This window comes from Saccopteryx bilineata, chromosome 11, assembly GCF_036850765.1.
Source record: "Saccopteryx bilineata isolate mSacBil1 chromosome 11, mSacBil1_pri_phased_curated, whole genome shotgun sequence".
Lineage (NCBI taxonomy): Eukaryota > Metazoa > Chordata > Mammalia > Chiroptera > Emballonuridae > Saccopteryx > Saccopteryx bilineata.
Genome location: NC_089500.1, coordinates 33329478 through 33347063, shown reverse-complemented (window position 1 = coordinate 33347063; position 17586 = coordinate 33329478). Strand labels below are relative to the sequence as shown.

General features: G+C 42.1%; 1 protein-coding gene across 2 annotated transcripts in view; it reads left to right on the top strand.

Moving 5' to 3' along the window:
• The window catches only part of MAPRE2 (microtubule associated protein RP/EB family member 2), a 154765-nt gene that overhangs the window by 11606 nt on the left and 125573 nt on the right, over positions 1-17586 (top strand). For both annotated transcript variants that reach the window (XM_066246848.1, XM_066246847.1), the window contains exon 2: positions 11125-11186. Coding sequence is in view for 1 of the 2 variants with exons in the window: in XM_066246847.1 (XP_066102944.1) it covers positions 11125-11186 (62 nt within the window). In the remaining variant the exon portion in view is untranslated. The remainder of the gene's footprint in view (positions 1-11124; positions 11187-17586) is intronic.

Below are 17586 nucleotides of genomic sequence, written 5' to 3'. Positions count from 1 at the left end.
GATTCGTTTAGTGAGCTGCTACAGATAGGGCTGGCAGTTGACTAAATATTGTCTGAGGTGGTTTCTTGTAACGTGCCTAATTTGGAAGAAAGGTGATGTTCACTTTAACAGTTCTATCTATGCACTGGGAAGGGAACCAACCATAGAGCCCTTGTCTTATCAACATGTAGCTAGTGGCCAACCACAGTTTTCCCTTCTGCTCCTGCGAAATGTAAAGTTCTCCTGGCTGGGAACAGAGACTTCTCCAGAATACCAGGCAATGAATTCCTCATGAGGGTACCCCTCATTGCTCTGCAAAGTCAAAAGACACAAGGGTTTGTTTTTTTGTTTTTGTCTGCCAGAATTCTATAGAATTCCTCCTGCATTGTTTCCCAAGCAAAAAATTATTAATGGATTACATGCTGCTAAATATTTTTTTAATTACTCAGCTCTTTTTATAAAATTGCTCCAATGATACCTTGGATATAAAATGTTACTCCTTCTGTTATTCCATTGACAACACATATTTTCATGTAGCCATCATAACCATGTTGTTATATAATTGTCATAATAAGTTATTAAGTAGCATTGCATCTTATCCAATCACATAATCTCAAATTGGAAGAATCTGCATCATTATTTTGGTTTTTTTTGTTTGTTTGGTTGTTTTTTTTTACAGGACAGAGAGAGAATCAGAGAGAGGGATAGATAGGGACAGACAGACAGGAACGGAGAGAGATGAGAAGCATCAATCATTAGTTTTTTGTTGTGACACCTTAGTTGTTCATTGACTGCTTTCTCATGTGTGCCTTGACCGTGGGCCTTCAGCAGACTGAGCAACCCCTTGCTTGAGCCAGTGACCTTGGGTCCAAGCTGGTGAGCTTTGCTCAAACCAGATGAGCTTGCGCTCAAGTTGGTGACCTCGGAGTCTCGAACCTGGGTCCTCGGCATCCCAGTCTGATGCTCTATCCACTGCGCCACCGCCTGGTCTGGCTGCATCATTATTTTGTTAAGAGACATCTCATTGCAGACTATTAACCCCACCAGAACATGGCAAAGAAACATTCATGTTTTTGTTGTGTTAATAATTACAACATAAATTCATTAGTGGGAGTCTGAACAAGGTGAGGGTGGGGCATGAGGGGGCACATTCCTAATCTTACCGCCTTCACACAATGATTGCAAAAACAGTTCTCATTTTTGTGTAAAGCTCTTATTGTCCGATCAATAATTTTTCACATAAAACTTTTTCTTAGCATGCTAACTGTTGTTTCCGTTATTCAACATAATACTTCCAGCCTCAGTGTCTTGGCACATTCTGCCTGGGATGTCTTCCCCTGGTAGATTGAAGCTCAGCCTTTGTCTTGTCTCAGGTGTTGATTCCTCCAGGTTCTTTCTGCTCAAAGTGGGGTCCATGGACCAGTAGCATCAGCATTACCTGGGAGCACCTTACAAATGCTGAACTCTGGCTCCACCCCAGATACTCTCGATCAACATCTGTACTTTAATAAGATCCGCAGGTGCCCATTGTTATGGGTTCACATTTGAGAAACACTGTTCTGGAAAACCTTCATTGCCTCCCTAATCATTGCTTCTCCCCACCTCCACTGGCCTACCCATCCAGGATAGGTCAGGAGGCTCATGATGGTTTTCCTTTAATTCCCCACACCTGGGCTTCTCTAACACATAAATTGGTTGGAGAGGGGAATTGACTCAGTCATTTCCACATCCCTTGGTCCTAGCTCCATGCTTGACCTGTTAGGAGTTCACTTTTAGAATTGTTTCATCATTTTCCCATAGCACGGCTTTATAGGTGAAGAAATAGAGATGGCAGTTTTCTTCCGTCCTGGGAAATGGTGTCCTCAGGTATGGCTCTCTTGGTCATTGGTCTGCAGTTCCCTTTTGTTGCAGATTTTACTACAGCAAACATGGGGGAGGGCAGAATGCTTCTCTCTCTACAAATATTTCTGAAAGTCCATTGCTGGAACTCTGTCCCTTTTGCGTAAAATGTTAATATCTGTTAAACACCAGTATCCCTAAGAGGACCCGTATGTTACATTTGGTGTAAAGGTTGAACTGCTGGCAGGTTTTGGTGAGTGTCTGGGAGATGCATTGAGATAACTGTTATCTGACAGAAGATAGAGAATACTAGTAGGTGCTAGAAAAAAATAAATGGTGGAATGCTGCAAAACAACTTCGAATTCTTACAGATCTTTCCTTTTTTTTTTTATTTTGAATCATTGCATAAGTCACTTTTACATTTAAAAAACAATTGCATTTCTTACCTGTAAAATGATTCTCAGGATGGAACTCTTCTCCCTTCCATTCTGCCTTTTATCCAGCCCTGCATTCAAAGCCAACCACTGACACTCAGTCATTTCACCTACCCCCAGATATTTTTAAATTGTAGACAAAGTGCAGTGATGTTTGCACTGATGTTTACTTCTATACTGCTCTTTCTAAACTCACATCAAAACTAAACAACAGCTTTCAGTGTGTTTTGGAAACCACTTGGTCTTTTCATTGTGGAAGGAAGATTTTGTGAACTCAGGACAACTGATGGAGGGAGGCCCGGCCAGAGCTGCTGTGTTGAAGCAGCAGGAGATTGATGAGGGCTTTGGAATCAAATTGTACCCAGAAACAAGACACTTCTGTCCTACAGGGCTGTTGTTTGTCTTAATTCCAAAGGAGCTAGAGGCTCCTGGTACTGCTTACCAGCAGCGCTCACAATTGGCCACACAGACCACAAGGAGCATAATTATAGTCAAGAATGTGTGGCTTCCCCCCACTTTCCAGTCTTCCATTGTGCTTACTCATCACCAAGGACACCAAGTGGAATCAGGACTGAGTTAGTCAGGTTTATCTCCGGTGGAAGCATGTATTAGGTTGTCTCTCTGTCCCAAACTACTAATCCGAGTGTCTGTGATGATGCTATTCATGGTAATTTGCCCAGACCTGGGGACTTGGGTGCGGTTTCATATGAATCACTTGACACCTTCAAAGTGTAGCTTGTTGAGCAATCCGACGCAGGTGAGCCTTGCGGGATGGGTAGAAAAAAATGCTGTGTTCTATACACTGTAGCAGCAAACTAAAATCTATTGAGTCATATTTTCCTGTGGGGCCTGTGGGCCACCCATCCCAATGGAAAGAGATTTTTAACATACTCTCTTATGAGACATAGTGGTGTTTTAAGGGTTGCTCTTGGAATCTGAAAGCAATGTGCATTTTTGGTTTGTTTTCACATTTGGGGGGTTTGTTTTAAAACATTAAATACTAACCTTGGGCTTTGTTACCACTCTGCACATTTTGTATGACTTAACTCAAGAAACTTTTACATCTGTTGATTTCTCTGAAAAACTACGCAAAAGTTTGTTACCAACGATCATGAGTGGAAGCTCTAGAGATAAAATAATTAAAGGAGCAAGTTAAAATGACTCCAAATACAAAGAGTTAGAGAAATGATAGTCAAAGAAGAAGCAACATCTACCAAAAAATTCAAAAGAAAAATAAGCATGAGTTTAGACAGAATGGTTGTCTCCAACTACTCCCCTTATTCAAACAACGATCTTCTCTTAGTAACTCTGGAAGTGAGGCACAACGTTTATTCTTCTTGTTCTTATTACACTAATAATAAGTCAGTTTAAACTGATCATCCAGGGACCTGGTTCTCATCCCAGCTCTGCTTAAAGTGCAATGCAACACATCTCAATTCCCCTGAGGCTTCTAGCCTCCTTAATAAGGAGGAAATCTTATTTTTATCTATCCTTTCCCCATAGGTTATCCCAGCTCTCTGAAAGGTGGTTGTTAATCCATCTTTCTTAGAATAACATATAATAGAAAATGCCACGGGAACTATATTATTAGAGAATCCATGATTTTTCAACACCTGATGAAAATAGAGTTTTGATAGTCCATTAGAATTATACAGTTAAATTGGAATAGACAGAGTAATGATAAAATTCCACTTAACACATGGAGCATGCCATTGTATCTCCTCAAAACATGAAAGCAGTACAGTTTCTAGCAGAGCAGACACATTTTTAAAAAGCATTCACTCAGAAACCCTCCTGAGCTCACTTTTCCTGGTGTGGTGGTTAGTGTTGGGCCTTCTCTCCATCATTGGGCCTGGGCTGAGATATAAAGAGGTATAGTATCCTATCGAATAAGGAAAGACATGGAGGAGGCAGAACTACTAACCCAGTCTGGCATGAGTTACATTGTGCTTCCCCAAATACAGACAAAGACAAGAAGGTCTTCATCCTGGGGTTTCATGTAACTGAACAGTTACTGAACACCAATATGGCACCCACCCACCTAAGGCACCAGAGCATGCAAGGACTAGAGAAAAATAAATTTAAAACACAGGGTTAGATAGAGGTTATCTATCTTTTGAGGGAGGTCACAGCAGCACTCTGCCACTGTCAGTCTTACTTAGGTCTCACATTACTGTGTCATTCCTTTGGATGGTCAAAAGAATAACAAGACTATAAATACAGGACAAATGTAAAGCACTGTGTCCTCTGTGAGCCAAACACTGAATTTGAACCCTGGTCTCGGAAAGTAAATCTCTGTGATTGATGAACGCTTGCCATGTTTCCTCATCAAGCACGCTTATGAGGCCAGGAGCCAGTCTTCTATCCCAACCACTTTATTGTCAAGGGTCTCTGATTAAAAATGGATAAAAGCATAAGTGAAAATAATTACCAAAAATGTCTCAGAGTTATAATGCACATGGTAGTTCTCGTGTATGTAGTTTATCTCATGTAATTTTTTTCTTTAGAAATTTACTTTTGTATATTTAGCACTATGAATAGTCAGTCTACTCTAGAATAGAAAGGGCAAGCTATGCCTACCATGGGAAGTGGCAGATGGATAAGGAGGATGCTAAGAAGGAGTGGGTGGGGGAGGTTAGGCTCAGATTGTATGAAAAGTACTGGGTTTATATTTTATTACAGCTATTACGTTAGTTTCTGGGGATTTTTTTCCCCCTTGAGGAGAAGCCCAAATCACAAAACCATAAAGTCATTCACCATAATCCCATTATCTGCCAGCTAAAAATTTTCAAAAGCCCTTAAATACACAATATGGGTCATTTGGTAGTTTGCCTTTCTTAAAGAGAAGAATGTTTTATATCATACTCAATACCCAGGATTCAGTGTTACTTGGCCCCCTTTAACCTGCCAGATACTCTTTGTTTGGTTTTAGTTTTGGTTTTCCTGGTGTGTGTTCAGCTCTGGGCTTCCCAACACTCGTGCCTCTAGTTGCCCCACCAACACCACCTCGGGGGAGTTGAACTGGGCAGGCTCTTGGCACTACACCCCCACCCCTGCTGTACCCCTCTGATGCCCCTGGGAAGGCCCTGAGACCACTAATTGAGGAGGAGCTGGTGGAGGTGGGGTCTCTGGAAGGCTGTTATTAGGTGGGATTCATCTAAGGATTAATAGCCTGTGACCTTCTGTTAATGCTTACAAACTGCTTTATTCCTAGAAAGCTGTGGGCCCTCCCACACTAAAGAATGTGATATACAATTGGAGTGATTCCATATCTCTAAGTAGCCAGAGGGTGTTTGGAATATAGGATACAGTTCATTCTGAAAATCCAAAGATAACCTAGTCAACCCCTGAGGAAAGACTAAATTCAGGTCCTGGACACATTCTCTTGGGAAAGCTGGGAGACAGGAACTCCTGTCTCTGTGAGGAGCGTGTTTGAACCTTGTGTTGGTCTGAGGCCTCATTGGCTAGATACACAGCACTAAAGAAAGAGAAAGCTCAACTTTTCAGGGCCATGGCATGACTGAAAATATTTTTACAACCTTTTTTTTTTCATTCTGATATATCTCTTATGTGCCTGTGGCTGTATGGTCATGCAAGAAAGCAGTCTTGCCTGACCAGGTGGTGGCGCAGTGGATAGAGCGCTGGACTGGGATGCAGAGGACCCAGGTTCGAGACCCCGTGGTTGCCAGCTTGAGCGCGGGCTCATCTAGTTTGAGCAAAAGCTCACCAGTGAACCCAAGGTCACTGGCTCCAGCAAGGGCTTACTCGATCTGCTGAAGGCCTGCAGTCAAGGCACATATGAGAAAGCAATCAATGAACAACTAAGGTGTCGCAACGAAATGATTGATGCTTCTCATCTCTCTCCGTTCCTGTCTGTCTGGCCCTGTCTATCCCTCTCTCTGACTCACTGTCTCTGTAAAAAATAAATAAATAAATAAAATTAAAAAAAAAAAGAAAGCAGTCTTTTGGGGAGGGGGAGGCTAGAATTCTGTTTGTTTAAAAAAAGAGAATTTGCAATTTCTACAGGATGAGGGAAAGTGGGCTTTTGTAGAAATAATGTGCTTTGTTAAAGAGTTTGGCCATATCATGACTCCTATCCTGACAAAGATATTCGGTCTCTTCAATAAAAACAATGCCAGCAAGCAAGGAGAAAGCATTTGGCTCTGGACTGCTTGGTTCTGAGCAGCTGGCTAGTGCTCCAGGTGAGGAGACTGCAAGGCAACATGGTCTCATCTAGTGCGGAGGGAGCTCCAGGAGCTCCTCGTTATGGGGGCGCGGGTGAGTCTTGGTATGCCCTGACTTAGTGTGTGGTCCAGGTTAGAATACAGAGCACCTGCCTGTCACCCACAGAAACCACCAAGGATAAAATTCTATTTCTGTGCAAATAATATGTGGGACTTTTGGAAATTCTTGGAGAGCATAAACTGGAAGGTATGAAAGGTCATTTCCCAAATGCAAGGTCATCATACTACTATTTACAAGTCACTCCTGGTTTTGAGTGTGTGTGTATTTATATTAATATTTTGAATTTCAATGAAAGATTGGAAAAGTAAATGTAGCAGAAGGTTTAAAAGCAGAGTGAACTTCAAGAGAGTCTAACTTGGGCCCTGGCCGGTTGGCTCAGCGGTAGAGTGTCGGCCTGGCATGCGGGAGACCTGGGTTCGGTTCCCGGCCAGGGCACATAGGAGAGGCGCCCATTTGCTTCTCCACCGCCCCCCTCCTTCCTCTCTGTCTCTCTCTTCCCCTCCCACAGCCAAGGCTCCATTGGAGCAAAGATGGCCCGGGCGCTGGGGATGGCTCCTTGGCCTCTGCTCCAGGCGCTAGAGTGGCTCTAGTCGCAGCAGAGCAACGCCCCGGAGGGGCAGAGCATCGCCCCCTGGTGGGCAGAGCGTCGCCCCTGGTGGGCGTGTCAGGTGGATCCTGGTCGGTCGGGCGCATGCGGGAGTCTGTCTGTCTCTCCCCGTTTCCAGCTTCAGAAAAATACAAAAAAAAAGAGAGAGTCTAACTTGGCCATCAGAATGTTTGCACTGGTATCTGAATGCTAAAATACTAGGTGAGGTTTTTTTCCCATGGATCTGTGCAAAGTAGAGCAAATTCCTGACCCAATCTTGCCCATTGCTTTGGGCTTTTTGTTCTTCTCTGAAAAAAGTAAGAAAATAAGGGAATTATCCTATTCAATTCTAGTTGCTGTCCCATCTCCTGGTTTTTTAAATGAAACTTTTATTTTGAGACAATTTTATGTTAACATTTAATTGTAGGAAGCAATACAGAGATATTTCCATGTACCCTTCACTCAATTTTTCCCTTAATGGTAACATTTCGAAAATCTATACTACAGTGTCGCAACCAGGATATTGACATCAATACATGTTTGTTTAAGATACAGAACATTTTCATCACCACCATAAGGATTCCTCTTGTTGCCCGTTTATGACCATCCCCTCTTCCCTCCAGCCCTCACTCCCTCCTCAACCCCTGGCAACCACTAATCTGTGTTCCGTTTCTATAGTTTTCTTATTTCAAGAATGTTAGATAAAAGAAATCACACAGTTTATAACCTATGGGATTGGCTTTTTTCATTCAGCATAATTCTCTAAAAATTCACCCAGGCTTTTGTAACTATCAATAGTCGGTTTCTTTTTTGTTGCCAAGTAATATTTCATGGTATGGATGTACCATCGCTTGTTTAACCATTAACCTGTCAAAGGATATCTGGGTTGTCTCTAGTGTTTTACCACTATGATAAATCTGCTATAAACATACGTTTTAACTTCTCTGGAAATTTTTCTAGGAGTACAATTGGTGGGTTGTAAGGTAGTTTCATGTTTAGGTTTTGTTTTGGGTTTTGTTTTTTTTAATTCAAATGTTTTCCAGAGTTGCTGAACCACTATATTGTACATTCTCACAAGAAATATATGAATGATCTAGTTTCATCTCATCCTCATCAGCATGTCCTATTGTCACTGTTTATTTTAACCATTCTGATAAATAAATAGTGATATCTCATTATGGTTTTTACTTTTCTCTTACCTAGTGGCTAATGATGTTGAATATCAATTCATGTGTTTATTTGCTATCTGTGTATTCTCCTCAGTTAAACGTCTGTTCATGTGTTTTGCCCATTTTCCAATTGTTTGCGTTTTGGGGGGTTTTTTCTACTGTTGAGTTTTGAGAGTTCTTAATTCTAGATACTAGTCCTTTGTCAGATGTGGTTTGCAAATATTTTCTCTGAATTTATACCTTATATTTACATATACTTCACATAGGCAATAATTCTAAATTTTGATGAATTCCAATTTCTCAGTTTTCCCTTTTATAGATTGTGTTCTGGGGTCAAGGTGAAGAACTCTTTGCCAGGCCCTGGATTCCAAAGATTTTCTCCTGTTTATTCTAAACATTTCATCATTCTTACATTTTATATTTACGTAGTGATCCATCTTGAGTTGATCTTTATATAAACTGTGAAACTCATAGACAATTACTGCTCTACATCTGGGAAACACCACAGAAAAAAAAAAAGTTGCATCCTCTTTCCCCCCACTAGAGAAGACCACCGTCACCAACTTTGTCTTAGCTCCCCAGGTGTTTCAGATCAATGACAAGGTCCTGGCTTTCAAGGTAGCATGGCTTTCAAGGTAGCATGGTGTGGTTGCGAGAGAGCTGGTACTCGAGTCCGGCAGACTCAGTTAGAGTCTAGCTGCATGATACCAGGCAAACGGAGACACTACTCTGAGCCTCAGTTTTCTCATTTGTAATCAGATGGCTTTGAGGAGTGAGCTGGATAAAGTATGTGAAATGACTTGCGCAGGTCTGTTCAGTCAATGATCCCATTCTTCTCCAAACAGATCCATTACAGCTGTTGGAAAATAAGCAGCGTGCTCTTGTTGGAGAACAGGAAAAAGGCCAATTGTGTGCAGCCAGTGCTGAATCTTTCTAAGGGCTAATTATCTGGCTTATAGATAAACTAGGAACCCTATGCTCTTGCTTCCCAGCTCTGTGGCCAGCGCTTTAACTAGGATCCAGCAGCTCTGTTACTAGGCAAGGAGGGCAAATGAAAACTGTATCCTGATCCAGTTAATATTTCCAGAAGATTGGAAGAATTAGGAAAATAAATTGGACATGGATGGGAACATTTTTTCATTAAACTTGATTTTTTTAGTTTTATCGACTTTCATTAAGTTATGGAAAAAAATGTGAAATTCCCATAAAATTAAATTCTGCTATAAGACATAAAAAATTCTACCTGTTCTACTGGAAGGAAAAAAAATGTCGTTACCAGAATGCAGTTCTCGAAACCATTCATGTTAAATTTTTTTCTAATTTGTAAAGAAGCCAAATTTTACAAATTACTTTTGAGCTCCCTTATTGAATAGTGTAGCACTGAAAATTCAGCTTTTCTTTTACTCTCTCAGCACTTACCATTTTATTTGCATTTTCTTGTTTTACCATCTCTTCTCTGCCCTATCAAAGAAAGTATAAAATGCCTTCTTCCTCCCTTTCTTGAAGTCCTTCTCCCAGCAACCCCTCTTGAACAATATCTGGGATTAATCACATTGTGTTGGATCTGCCACAGATACTTTATTTATTATTTATTTATTTATTTTTGTATTTTTCTGAAGCTGGAAATGAGGAGAGACAGTCAGACAGACTCCCGCATGCGCCCGACCGGAATCCACCCGGCATGCCCACCAGGGGCGCCGCTCTGCCCACCAGGGGGCGATGCTCTGCCGCGACCAGAGCCGCTCTAGCGCCTGGGGCAGAGGCCAAGGAGCCATCCCCAGCGCCCGGGGCCATCTTTGCTCCAATGGAGCCTTGGCTGCGGGAGGGGAAGAGAGAGACAGAGAGGAAGGAGGGGGGGGGGGTGGAGAAGCAAATGGGCGCTTCTCCTATGTGCCCTGGCTGGGAATCGAACCCGGGTCCCCCGCACGCCAGGCCGACGCTCTACCGCTGAGCCAACCAGCCAGGGCCGATACTTTATTTTTATACAATTGATTTTAAACTAAGCACCGAAGGCCTCTCTGAAATGGCCACATACAGAGAACCCAAAGAGCAATGTGCAGGAGAAGGTGGGGCAGGCTCATTTCTAGTCTGTGTCTTGGGCAGGTGGGAAGACCGTTCAGGATCATGCGTGGATGCAGCTTGGATTGTTTTTAGCAGCAGCATCTGCTCAAGTCTCCCCAGTTTTCATCCATCCTGCCCCCAACACTGGACCCTCAAAGCCTGGAGTCCGGGCACATTTCTGAGCTTCTACACTTGGATCTGCCCTTCATTGGTTTACCGTCTTATCCTTTTGCCACAGCGTGTTGTAAAGGGAAATAGTCACTTTATATAAAGAAAGTAAATTATTACTTCTGGGTGTGTAGATTTTGAAATTTGATCCTGGAATTGTTTTGAATGCTTATCCTGTGAAACAAATCTTTTGACTAAAAGACTAAGCCTGTGTTGATACTATATATAAAACCTGCAAATTAACCTAAGTCTGAGGAAGTTGATATTTTAATTGATGTTGGCATTTGATACCCCACAAGAGGCACGGCTTCTTGGGGTTATCTGTAAACACGTGACTGGGGAGTGGATGAGGCTAAAGAAAATTCTCTTCATAGGACTGATATTGTACTAAATATTTACAAACTATAATAAATCAACCTAAGAGTAGATCTAATAGTATAGATTGAGAACCTATTGTTTGGCTGATCTTGCTCATGGTAAAAAATCAACTGAATTTGGATATTTTGTATGTGTGTTTTCTTTAAATTCCTTTTGCATTGTCGGCCACACCCAATGAACTAAATTATAACTCTTTGCTCCTGTGTTTTCATCACATTAAATGCTTGCTCTTAATTTTTTTTTCTTTTCATTTTTACTATCCCAGCATCCCATTTCTCAGAGGAACAGTTCATCTCGACAGCCAGCAAGAGAGCGTGGATGCTCAAGGTAAGGTTTAAATATAAATTATGTTGTTTGACTTATAGAATAATTGCTTACAGACTAAATTGGAGTGTTATTGATGCTTTGTAACAAAGTTATTCTCAAAATTGCATTATACAACTAAAGCAAATATTTGAGTAAACACGTTTTGTGCAAACATTTTTCAAACTATATTCCATTTCCCATGTGCACTAAGGGATAATTAACTGCTATCAGTGATTTCTCTAAAACATTGTCAAGCCAATTAAGGCTTAATTTTAGATATATAGTAAATGGAGGAAGGAAATATCAAGATATAGTCAAATGACCTCCATGACATTACTAATTGTTATGTGATTATTTGATCTTCTTCAAAATAAAGGCAACTGCTCTCTATTGACTTTATAATAGAGAGAGATGGGTATCTTGCAAAGGAGATGAAGACCTGAGATGCCTCCGTTTTTTTTCAGTCTGGGATGTTGTTTAGAAACATTTGACCTTCAGTTATTTCCCCACCAGTACTGAGTCTCTGTAATAATGCCTTCAGGGTTCCCTTTAGGAGCTCCCTAGAACAAAGGAACAATTAACTAAAATTCCACCAGATGGCAGTATTTGGAAAGCCATGTAGAGAGGTTTCAAGGCTATGAGCTATTACTGTTCAGAGAAGAGTCTCACAAAGTGTAACATCCTAGATTATATAAAGTTGCTCCAAACATCTTTTGTTTGACCTCTTTTTCCCCCCATGGCATCGCCTTTTTTTTATTATTATGAGGAGAAAAAAAGAGTGTGGGGTGGATGTGTTGTTTTCTTTTGGTTTTAATTCTGGAATGATAAAACCAGAACTCCACTCTCAAATAATTCTTCAAACTGTATTGGTGAGTATTAAAAGCTCAGATCAATGGATGATATGCCATATTTGTTGTAGGGTTACTTTGTGATAAATGCTATGGTTGATAAACATTTTTAAATCAGTTTAGAAGAGAAACCTAAAATTCTATTCTTCTAAATTCTAAAGAAGAATAGAATTTGAAGGAGTTGCCTTGATAGTAAACTCACTGAAATATACAGGTACAAATTTACTTGTATTGCCTGACCAGGTGGTGGCACAGTGGATAGAGCATCAGACTGGGATGCCAAGGACCCAGGTTTGAGACCCCGAGGTTGCCAGCTTGAACATGGGCTCATCTGGTTTGAGCAAAAGCTCACCAACTTGGACTCAAGGTTGCTGGCTCGAGCAAGGGGTTACTCAGTCTGGTGAAGGCCCATGGTCAAGGCACATATGAGAAAGCAATCAATGAACAACTAAGGTGTTGCAATGCGCAACGAAAAACTAATAATTGATGCTTCTCATCTCTCCATTCCTGTCTGTCTGTCCCTGTCTATCCCTCTCTCTGACTCTCTCTCTGTCTCTGTTAAAAATAAATAAAATAAAATAAAATTTACTTGTATTGAATTGAAATAATTATTTAAATAGGATGAGTAAACTTTCCCCCTTTTGCTCCAATGAAAGTGGAAATACTGTCCCCTGAGTGGTGTCCGCACAGCTGACTCTTCAAGGACCAGAGCTGGCTCTAGGGCAGAGTTGGGACAGAGGAAAGTGGGAAGGCATCAGAGGCAGTTCAAACAGAAGCAAGACGAGCAGTCACCTAAGCTTTCTTTGTACAATAAAAGCAGTTCCTGAACAGGCCCTGGCTGGTTGGCTCAGCGGTAGAGCGTCGGCCTGGCGTGTGGGGGACCCAGGTTCGATTCCCGGCCAGGGCACATAGGAGAAGCGCCCATTTGCTTCTCCACCACCCCCCCTTCCTCTCTGTCTCTCTCTTCCCCTCCCGCAGCCAAGGCTCCATTGGAGCAAAGATGGCCCGGGCGCTGGGGATGGCTCCTTGGGCTCTACCCCAGGCGCTAGAGTGGCTCTGGTTGCGGCGGAGTGACGCCCCGGAGGGGCAGGGCATCGCCCCCTGGTGGGCAGAGCATCGCCCCTGGTGGGCGTGCCGGGTGGATCCCGGTCGGGCGCATGCGGGAGTCTGTCTGACTGTCTCTCCCAGTTTCCAGCTTCAGAAAAATACAAAAAAAAAAAAAAAAAAAAAAAAGCAGTTCCTGAACAGATGCAGGCTGGCTATGAAACCTGCTCTGGCTACTCGCCTTTGGACCCATATGTCTGGTGTCTGGGAGAGTCCCGTTTTACTTGTTGTCTTGGAGTATTGTCTATTTAGCAACCCCTTCACCCTCAAAAGTATCTTAGAGTGATCATATCATTTATTGTCCAAACTATCTTCCAGGTTGACATGTTTAAAGAAAAAGTAATAGAAGAAAAAGTAATAGAAAGGGGTAGCCCAGTACTTAAATTGGATACCTGTTTATCAATGTCTTTCTATATCTGGAGCTAGAGGACAAATACTTCTTTTTCTGTAAAGAGCCACAGTAAATATTTTTTGCTTTGTAAGCCATGCAACTTCTGTCACAACTAACAAATCCTTGTAGTGTGAAAACAGCCATAGGCAATACATCAGTGAATGGGCTTCGCTGTTCCCATAAAACTGTTTGCAAAAAAATAGGCCACAATTTACAGACCCCTGTGAGATAATAGATGAGAAAGGACTAGGAAACAGTAGAGAACCAAGAAGACAGCCATTCTTAATTCCTTTCCTCTTCATAAGCCTTCTGGGTGGCAGCCCCTTTATTTTAACCCTCTCAGGAACTAGTAGTAATAGTTTCTTTGAGAAAGTAATCTCATCATCAGTTGTAAGGTTTCCTGGGATTCCTTTGCCAGGTCTAGCTGCTTGCTTCTCATTTAAATCTATTTTGGCACCATGTATAACATTCCTCTGCTTTATGCCTCATAACATAAACTAGCATCCCTGTTCAGGTGCCACCTGAATGCTAGAATTAAGTACTGGAGCAAAAACTATTCAGTAGACAATTTAATTTTATGCTTTGGTCCTCAGTCAATAACCATTTATAGGAAATAGAGCCACATTAAAGAAATGTTCATGTTGACTATACCGAAACTTTTATATAAAAAACAATACATTTAAAGGAAACTTTCGGGGGAAAGAGAAAGTCATTTGTAACATCATCCCAAATAACTATTTTTCTATTTTTGCTTATTTACTTTTTCTATGAGTATTCCTATTTTTCTACAGTGGTGGTCGTAGTGCGTGTGGACTTTTATTTTACTTTTTTTTTTTTTTTTTTTTTTTTTTTGCATTTTTCTGAAGCTGGAAACAGGGAGAGACAGTCAGACAGACTCCCGCATGCACCCGACCGAGATCCACCCGGCACGCCCACCAGGGGCGAAGCTCTGCCCACCGGGGGCGATGCTCTGCCCATCCTGGGCGTCGCCATGTTGCAGCCAAAGCCACTCTAGCGCCTGAGGCAGAGGCCACAGAGCCATCCCCAGCGCCCGGGCCATCTTTGCTCCAATGGAGCCTTGGCTGCGGGAGGGGAAGAGAGAGACAGAGAGGAAGGCGCGGCAGAGGGGTGGAGAAGCAAATGGGCGCTTCTCCTGTGTGCCCTGGCCAGGAATCGAACCCGGGTCCTCCGCACGCTAGGCCGACGCTCTACTGCTGAGCCAACCGGCCAGGGCTGGACTTTTATTTTATGTAGCAATCCTCACAGCATCTTCCATGCGTTCTCAGAACTGTCACTAGAATGTAGAATAGCATTATGTCATATGAATGTGCCATACTTCCAATTTTTTACTTAAAAATGCTAAGCTAATGCCTGACCAGGTGGTGGTACAGTGGATAGAGCGTCGGACTGGGATGCAGAGGACCCAGGTTTGAGACCCCGAGGTCGCCAGTTTGAGCGCAGGCTCATCTGGTTTGAGCAAAAGCTCACCAGCTTGAACCCAAGGTTGCTGGCTCCAGCAAAGGGTTACTTGGTCTGCTGAAGGCCCACGGTCAAGGCACATATGAGAAAGCAATCAATGAACAACTAAGGTGTTGCAACGTGCAATGGAAAACTAATGATTGATGCTTCTCATCTCTCTCCATTCCTGTCTGTCTGTCCCTGTCTATCCCTCTCTCTGACTCACTCCCTGTCTCTGTAAATAAATAAATAAATAAATAAATATGCTAAGCTAATATTTTGTAGACATTTTTGTTGATTTGGTTAGATTGGTTTTGTTCAGTTTACCTTGGGTTTATTTGTTTTGGTTTGGTTTGGTTGTCCATCTCTTTCCTTAGGACAAAATCACAGATATGGGATTATTATTAAAAGATATAATCATTTTTATGACTTTTAATCTAGTTTACCATATTTTTCCCACACAAGGTTTGGAATACTTTACAAATATTTGCAGCTTGAGGGTCATGGACCCACCACAGCTTTATCAGTAACAGCATTTAGTTCAGCTTATCATCTTTTAATATTTTGATATTTTTTATAGTAAATATGTTTCCATTTCTTATGTAGACAAAGTTTTTGAAGCAGCATTTATTTCAATGATATTTATTGAATGTCTCAGTGATAGAGCATCGGCCTGGCGTGCAGGAGTCCCAGGTTCGATTCCCAGCTAAGGCACACAGGAGAGGCGCCTATCTGCTTCTCCACCCCTCCCCCTCTCCTTCCTCTCTCTTTCTTCCCCTCCCGCAGCCAGGGCTCCACTGGAGCAAAAGTTGGCCCGGGCACTGGAGGTGGCTCTATGACCTCTGCCTCAGGAGCTAGAATGGCTCTGGTTGCAACAGAGCGATGCCCCGGATGGGCAGAATATCGCCCCCTGGTGGGCATGCCGGGTGGATCCTGATTGGGCGCATGCAGGAGTCTGTCTGCCTCCCTGTTTCCAACTTCAGAAAAATACAAAAAAAAAACAAAAAAAACAAAGCAAAAAAAAAAAGAATGTCTCTATGTAGTGAACTGTGCTAATTGCTTTGGTATATATAATGTGCTCATTCCACAAACATTTATTGAGAACCTATATTGTAGGGTTTAATAGTGGGGTTTCAGTGGATATGTGCATAAATAACTATAATCAGATATAGATGATCAGATGCACCAGAGGAGAAATACAGGTAAAATATTATGGGAGTTCGGAAGAGGTGAAGGAGGTAGAGGTGGCATGTGAGCCAAGCCTTGAAAGTAAGTTGGGTTGGTCTTACTCGGAGGTTGGAAGATTTGCCACTCATTCCATAAACATTTACTCACTGCCAAATACTAAACACTAGGGATACGAAGGTGAACAAGGACAGAAATTCATAGAACTTACTATCTAGTAAAGTAGAGTGCCTTTAAAAAAGTCCTAAGTGTGATAAGTAGGGTAGCTTGTCTGGCAGAGAACAAGAACAGGGGTGTGGGGATGACATGGGGTTTCCTTTGGTGAGAACTTCGTGGCTCCTCTCTGAGCACAGTCCTCAGCAGTTACTCTCAGAATCTGTGGGAGATCTGCTTCTGGAAATTAGAACGTTATTCTAATTGTACTGACCAACATTTCAACTAGAATGGGTCTACATTTACAGTTCATCCCCTGAAAGTGCATTTACTGAGAACGCACAGCAGAGCAGAGAGTCAGGATCAACAAGACCTCCATCCCGGCCCTCACCAGCTGGTGACAGAAGCAAAGCACCAAGAATGGCAGGGTTTCATTTGTGTTTTGTTTTTTTAAACAGCTGAACGGAACCTGAATAATAATCCAACTCACTTTCTAGATGAACATTCTTGGGTGACGAGAGTTGAGTGGCTAGCCTACTGTCAGACATCTGGGGAAAACGCCGTGGCACCAGAACCCTGGCTCTCTCTCACATGCTTGTTCTCTACTTCCTGCTGTCATTGTCCCTTCCTCATCTTTACTACAGGGGTAATAAGAACTAAAAGGAGAATTAACATAGACATTCCTTGTGCACATTAAACAATATGTCATTTACCCATCTCAGACCTAAACAAAAAACTTTTAATTGCCTGACCTGTGGTGGCGCAGTGGATAAAGCGTTGACCTGGAAATGCTGAGGTCGCCGGTTCGAAACCCTGGGCTTGCCTGGTCAAGGCACATATGGGAGTTGATGCTTCCAGCTCCTCCCCCCTTCTCTCTCTCTCTGTCTCTCTCCCTCTCTGTCTCTCCTCTCTAAAAATGAATAAATAAAAATTAAAAAAATAAAAAAAAATAAAAAAATAAAAAAAAACTTTTAATTTAACTTCTTTTTTTTATTGGACTTACTAGGGTGACATTGGTTAATAAAATTATATAGGTTTCAGGCATATATTTCTATTATATATCATCTGTATATTGTAGCATATGTTCATCCCAAGTCAAGTCATCTTCCATCACCATTTTCCCCTCTACCCTTTTTACCTCTCCCACCCCCTTTCCCACTTACTATACTGTTGTCTGTGCCCATGATTTTTTTTTTTTTTTTTTTTGTATTTTCTGAAGCTGGAAACGGGGAGAGACAGTCAGACAGACTCCCGCATGCGCCCGACCGGGATCCACCCGGCA